The sequence below is a fragment of the Orycteropus afer genome, unplaced genomic scaffold (assembly GCF_000298275.1).
Source record: "Orycteropus afer afer isolate SDZICR_OR568_19922 unplaced genomic scaffold, OryAfe1.0 scaffold00064, whole genome shotgun sequence".
Classification (NCBI taxonomy): Eukaryota; Metazoa; Chordata; class Mammalia; order Tubulidentata; family Orycteropodidae; genus Orycteropus; species Orycteropus afer.
In genome coordinates this window covers 5,771,809-5,778,492 of record NW_006921651.1, presented here as the reverse complement: position 1 = coordinate 5,778,492, position 6,684 = coordinate 5,771,809, and the positions used below count along the sequence as shown (strand labels likewise).

General features: G+C 50.3%; 1 protein-coding gene across 1 annotated transcript in view; it reads left to right on the top strand.

Annotated features, from left to right (window-relative positions):
• Nucleotides 1-6,539: 6,539 nt before the first annotated feature.
• The window catches only part of TLX1 (T cell leukemia homeobox 1), a 5,417-nt gene continuing 5,272 nt past the window's right edge, over nt 6,540-6,684 (top strand). The window contains exon 1 of the mRNA XM_007940027.1: nt 6,540-6,681. Coding sequence (XP_007938218.1) covers nt 6,540-6,681 — 142 coding nt within the window. The remainder of the gene's footprint in view (nt 6,682-6,684) is intronic.

Below are 6,684 nucleotides of genomic sequence, written 5' to 3'. Positions count from 1 at the left end.
CCATTGACTGCTGTAATTCCTGGGAGCCAGTGGGCACAGAAAGCCTGGGACCTGGAATTCCAGACCCACCTGGCGGGCAGCGTAGAGCCCAGGGTCAGAGAGTCCTGAGTAGAGCGCCGAGGGTCGGAGAGGCACAGGGGTCGCGGGCAGAGCTGGTGGGAACTGGGACTCAGCGCGCTCAGGACAGCAGTGCCCAGAGAACCATCGGGGAGCTGTCACAGGAGGGCTGGACCATGAGTCTGTCCTGCCCTGCCCTGAGCCATCTCTCAGCCCCTCCCCTTTCCACGTGGAGCCTCATGGGAGAGACCCAGCTTTGAGGATGTGCCCCACCAAGGGCACTGATGTCCACAGCCAGTGCCACAGGCTGGGTGGTGGGACCTGAGGGAAGGACTAGGTCAGGGAGAGGCCTTGCTGCAGGGGGTGAGGGAGAAAAAAGGGGCAACAGCTTTCTTGTGGGTCAGAAGCTGAGAAGTAAGGGACTGGAGGGGAGGGCTGGAAAGAAAGGGCCCATTGTCATTGTGACAGCATGGGATCCCAGTTCCTTCCTAGTACAGTCCTTGGTTTTGAGCCCGGGGCCCTGGTGGGGGTGGGGGTCAGAGGAAGGAAAGGTGCCCAGTCTTGTGCTGTGCTGCAAGGTGCAGTGCCCAGCAGAACAGCAGGCAGCAGTAGAGGTGTGGCCCATAGCAGGGAAGTGTCTGTCCTCTTCCCATTTTGGTCCCTCCACTGTAGAGGAAACAAATGTGTGCCTAGGTGTTGGCGAGGCCCTCCACCCCTGTTACTGCGAGGATTGGGTGGGGGCTCGTGGGGCTGGCCCTGGACTACACCTAGACCCCCCAGCCCTGAAGAGCCACTGAGTTATGTGGTTGGAACCAGCCTGGCCTGCCCACTCCCTTCTCACCAGACCTAGGCTCTCAGAGACCATGGCCTCCCCGGGATGGACTGACTTTTATTGGGTTGCTATGTCACTAGGGACAGTTTTCTGTTAACCTTACCAAGGCAGGTAGGCAAGGCAGAGGGCCAACTTTGGTATAGTATCCAGACCCCAATGGCCCACCATGGACCCCCTTCATGTTACACATCTCTTAAATATTTCTCAGCCCATCCCGCCCTTTTTCTGCTAAATATCCATTGGGCATACCCTGTCCCCCACTCCCTGCACCCAAAGGGCCACATACAGTTATTTTTCCTCAACAACTACACTAGAATGTGACCCCCATCCCACAGACACACACACCTGAAGCACAGCTCATGCTTTGACAACGGTAGCAGAGAAACTCCCTCAGCCCATCCCTTATGTGCCTTACAGAGAAGTAGCTGTGAAGACACATACTGTCATCCTGTTACCAAAAACACACACTCAATTGTGTTCTCACTAACACACACTTCTTGACATATCCAGTTGTAAACACACACCAAACTCCCCCTCCCAATAGTTCGACCAACACTCATTTAGTTTGCAGCTGTATCCCAACCACCCAACCACCCAACCACCAACACATTGCCCAATACATAATAGACACTCAATTAATATTTTTTGAATAAATGAAAAAAAGTGACTCCTTAAAGACAGGCCCAGTACATCTGTACAGCCCTCCCTACCCTCAGTGTCTTACACACTTTCACACCTGCTGTTCCCTGGCTGGCACAGTGTCCTACAAACACAAAGTAATTAAGCTACCACATACACAGCCCTAAGCAAAAGGACAACCCCTGGCCTGGGGGTCTGTCCCAGAGGGGAAAGGGGCTGTGTGGGATCCAAAGGGGACTCCCCGCCCCCCTGGGTGAGCCCTCCCTTTTCTCCTTCTCTACCCCCAGCCTCAGTCCCAGCTGCGCCTCTTTTAATTGGAGGCACTTCTTTATTCAGCAGTGGAGGGGGGTGGCTTTTGGGGCAGGAGTCCCCAGGTGGCCTCTGGGCTGGAGAGAAGGGTCTGCAACTCACCTAGGTGTGTGCAGGCAAGACAAGGACCCCGCCTGCCAAGTCTGGGCTTTAGGAAGCAGCTTGTGGTGAGTGGAGTCAGAAAATCAGCGTTTGAGTCCAGTCTCTGCCCCTTTCCCAGCTCTCAGTTCCTTGATTTCCTCATCTGTTAAATGGGGATATGAGAAACTTAAATTATTGGAAGATGATAAGACAAGATAATGAATGAAGGTACCTAGAACAGTGTGGGCACTTTGGGAGTCCTGCTGTCTTTTCCTCCTCTGTCTTTTCTGACAGAGTTGCTCCGTGGATGGGACAGCCAGGGAAGGCTGCAAAAGTGCTGTGGAAACCCAGAAGCTGCACTGAATGTAAGCTCCATGTGGCTCTCCTCCCCTGTTTCAGAAAACTTCCCAGGCTTCAGCACAGTGCTCAGGTAACACTGCGTCTGGGAGGAGGGGCAGGGGCCAGAGCCCAATGAGTCCTGAACCTTTTGTCTCATCTTGCTAGTCAGGGAAGGAGCTCGGAGGGCAGTTCTGAATGAATCTCTGCAACTATCCTATCAGAAGATGAAGGCTAAGGTCAAAGGGACTAACAGAAACCCACCTGATAGGAGGCCACATCTGGGACTGAAATAAAAGTTGATTCTAATAGGCAAGAGAGGTGGGCATAAAGTAACTGGAAGAGATTGGTCACCAGCAGGTTAGGTAACAGCTGTGAGGGAAGGGTGTCAGGGCGTCCCTCGGTTGCTGGCTTGTGATTAAAAGAGCCTGAGGGTCTTAGTGGCCCATTAGGTAGCTATGAACTCTGCCAGCCTAGACTGGCTACCCAGTCTAGGTAGTCTCAGCAAGGTCTCTTTCCTGGTACTCTGAAAGACTAGTGCCAGATCTAAGGAATTTAAGAGGTGGGATGCCAAAAAGTTTGGAACAGATAGGGTTGGAAGGCAAGAGCAGCTAGGAAGGTGCACCTGGATGAGAGAAAGAGGCTGGGAGGGGAAAACTTTAGAAACATTCAAGAGGTTTTCTGCATGGGCCCAGAGGCAAAGAGAAGATGTCCTAAAGTTAACTTGGAAGTGTAGGGTTTTAACTGCAACATGTAGCACTGTGACTTCTTGACTAAAAGGAGCAGGGCCACTGGCACTCTGCTTCAGAGGAAGCTGTAGCACCCCTCCCATGGTTTTCAGCCTCGCACGGGGAAAACAGCTGCAGTTGGGAATTTCCAGGTCAACCCTCTTCCGGCTGTGGGACTTTGGTGGTTCAAACCCACCAGCCACTCCTCTGAAGGAAGGTTGGGCAATCTACTTCCATAGTGATACTGCCTCGGAAACCCAAGGAGGGGTTGCTATGAGTTGGGTCCGACTCAGGGCAAATAACAACAACAACAACAACATTCACTTCACCAAGCCTCCCTTTCCCTTTCTCTTTTTAAATGAGACATAATAAACATACCATAATATTTATCCTTTAAAAGTATATAATTCAGTCATTGTTAGGATATTCATAAAGTTGAACAATCATCACCAGTATCTAATTTTGGAATATTTTCATCACCTCAAAAAGAGATTCTGGTGCCCTTAGCGGTCACTCCCCATTTCTCCCCTTCCTCCAAGCCCTGGCAACCACTAATTGATCTTCTGTCTCTACGGATTTGCCTGCTCTGGATATTTTGTGTAAATAGAATTCTGTAATATGTGACATTATACATTTGACATCTTTCATTTTCACAGAATATTTTTGAGGTGCATCCATGTTGTAGCTTGAAATAGCACTTTGCTCCTTTGTATGGCTGCATCATGTCCCCTTGTATGGATATACCACACTTTGTTTATTTGTTCATCGGTTGATGGACGGATGTGTTGGTTGTTTCAACTTTTTGACTATTATGAATTTCACTGCTGTGAACATTTATTCCATTTTCTTGATTAGAAACAATAGGGACATTTTCGTTAACTTCACCAAGTTGTTGTGAGTCTTAAGTGTCATGCAGTGCCTGGCTCATAGGAGCTCTCAGTAAACATTTGTGTTTATCTCTGTTTTAGCTCTCTCAAGATAAAAGCTGGGAATGAGACTCATTCAGTTCAAAACAACTTCCTAGTAAGTCACAGAACCTCCAGGGTAGGGGTGCGGTACTTGGATGGGGCAGGTGGGAAGGAGCGAAGTGGAGGGAGAGAAGCTCTTTCCTCATGTCTCTGCTTAGTGTGTGCAAACAATCATCAGCTTCACATCTGGCTTTGTCTTGAGTGGGCTTTTGCTCTCTCTCAAGCTCTGGTGGCCTAGTGCTTAAGGCATTTGACTGCTAACCAGAAGGCTAGTGGTTCAAACCCACCAGTCACTTCTCTGAAGGAAGATTGGGCAATCTACTTCCATAGAGATACCTCCTCGGAATCCCAAGGAGGGATTGCTATGAGTTGAATCAACTTGACCACAGTGAGTTTAGTTTTCAGTTTTTAAAGAGAGAGGCTGCCAATCTAACTCACCAAAGCAGGTAAAATTCATCTTGATTAGCCCATCCAGCTTCTCTAAAATTTTGTTTCTTACATCCGTAAAGTAGGGATAATACTTGTCTCAAAGGGTTGGGCTAAAGTTAAGTTGATATTGTTCTCCATAGCACTCATTACCAACTGGCTTATTATATATTGCTTACATTAAATATTTAATTCATATTTTATAATATGTGACCTTTTCTGTTCTGACTTCTTCCACTGGGCATGGTGTTTTTGAGGTTCATCTGTGTTGTAGCATGAATCAGCACTTCATTCGTTTTTATGGTTGAATCATGTACCATTGTATGGATACACATACCACATATGGACATTTATAGTATATCAATATGTTACATTATTATATATTATGTGTAATTGTACATAGTTGTAGATAATATATCATTTATATAAATATATTAAATATATAAACATGTATATTTATTTATTTCTGACCCTCTCTACTAGAATATAAGTTTCATGAGGGTAGAGACTTAGCTTTGTTCACTGCTGAATCTCTATAGTGCCTGGCACATAGTAGGTGTTCAATAAATGTTGTTAAATAAGGGGATTCGCTCATTCATTTTTCACCCAAGATGAGAATATGCTGTGGTTGGGGCCATGTTCCACAGGGAAGGGAAACAGATGAGTAGTCCATTCCCTGACCCCAAAGAGCTCTTCAAGGGGAGGTGACAGACTTTGCAAAAAACAAATAGATTTCAAAGGGACTTGATAAGTAGAATGTGAAGGCACCTAGCATCTTGCCTGATAGAGCCAGGCCCTCCTGAAGGTGCCTTGAGTCTGAAACTGACCTGAAGTAGACAAGAAATAGATCCCAAATGATCTAACCTGTGCCTTCCCCAGAGCTTGGCTCCTGGGTGGGAGCAGACCTTTCCCTCCCAGAGAGGGGAAAGAGAGGAAGCAGAAAAAGGGAGTTTCCTCCTTCTCTCCTGGGCTCTAGGCCAGGCAGCCACAAGCAAAATGTTGAAAAGACCTAGGTCTGTCCTGGGTGCGTTGTTCACCATTCCCAGGCTTCACAGCCTTAAGCCCCAAGATTTCAAAAGTAAGAAACTAACTTCCTTCTCTTCATAGTCAAAGGCTTCTTGCTTGGAGTCCCCTGACCTGGGCTCGCTGCTCGGTGGGAAGCAACTGGGTGTTCAATCACCTGCTGTGAGAATTGCTTCTTAAGACAGCCCAGGGGAGGGCTATCTTGAGGCTGTGGACAGCCTAGCAATGGGCCCCAAGACAATACTCTTGAGTTGTGCCTGCCTTTCAGAATGTCTTTCCTTCCTCAATTTCTCTAAAAAGGCTGAGTTGGCTTGGTGGTGGTGGTGGTTTTTCAACAACATAGAGATACTTGTCCCTAAGCTCCTGCTTTAAAGTGGGACGCGCCTGAACTCACCGTCCTGCCTCATACCTGGGGAGCTTCTACTTTCTAACCAGCCCGGCTTGAAGTTTGGAGTAAATCCCCTGCTTGAGTGACAGGTGCTTCCCAACTGAGCCTTTGGGGAGATTCTCGGTTGTGCAGCGACACTCCTTCCCCAGAGGCCTGGTGGGTTGCACTCCAAAGTGAGGGGTGGCTCCTGTCAGGTTGGGAAGGGGCTCTGACTGCCCCCTCCCTGGGTCCAACCATCTGTCCGGTCTCTGAGAGTAGCCGCCCCAGTTTCTGTTCACTCTTCTCTCCGTTCGCCTCTTCTTCTTGCTTCTCCTGAACTCCTTCTCCTAGCCTCGGTCTCCGTCCCTCTGCCTCTGGCTCCAGCATCTGTGTCGGCTCCAGGCCTCCCTCTCCCCTCCCGCCCCTCCCCCGCGCTGTCATTCACCCCGCTCCTCTCTGCGCACAGCCAATGGAGAGACCCGGCCGAAACAGCAAGGCTCGCTCGCACCGGGCTTTTTCGCCCGGTGATTGATGTCCCAGAGTCTACAGCGAGCGAGCAGCCGGAGAGGGGTAGGAGCAGCCGGAGAAGGGAGGAATACGGTGCCCCCTCTCTCCCTCCCCTCCCCCTACTTTAGCCCTCCCAGCGCACTTCGCCTCCAAGTCTCAGCGCAGCCGGGAGCCGCCGCCGCCTCAGCGCCCTCGCGCGCTGTCCCCGAACCCAGCGCCGCGAGCGCCGTCGCCCGGCCCCCCTCCCCCGCGGGGCCGGGACCAGCATGGAGCACCTGGGGCCGCATCACCTCCACCCGGGCCACGCAGAGCCCATCAGCTTCGGCATCGACCAGATCCTCAACAGCCCGGACCAGGGAGGCTGCATGGGGCCGGCCTCGCGCCTCCAGGAAGGAGAATACGGCCTTGGCT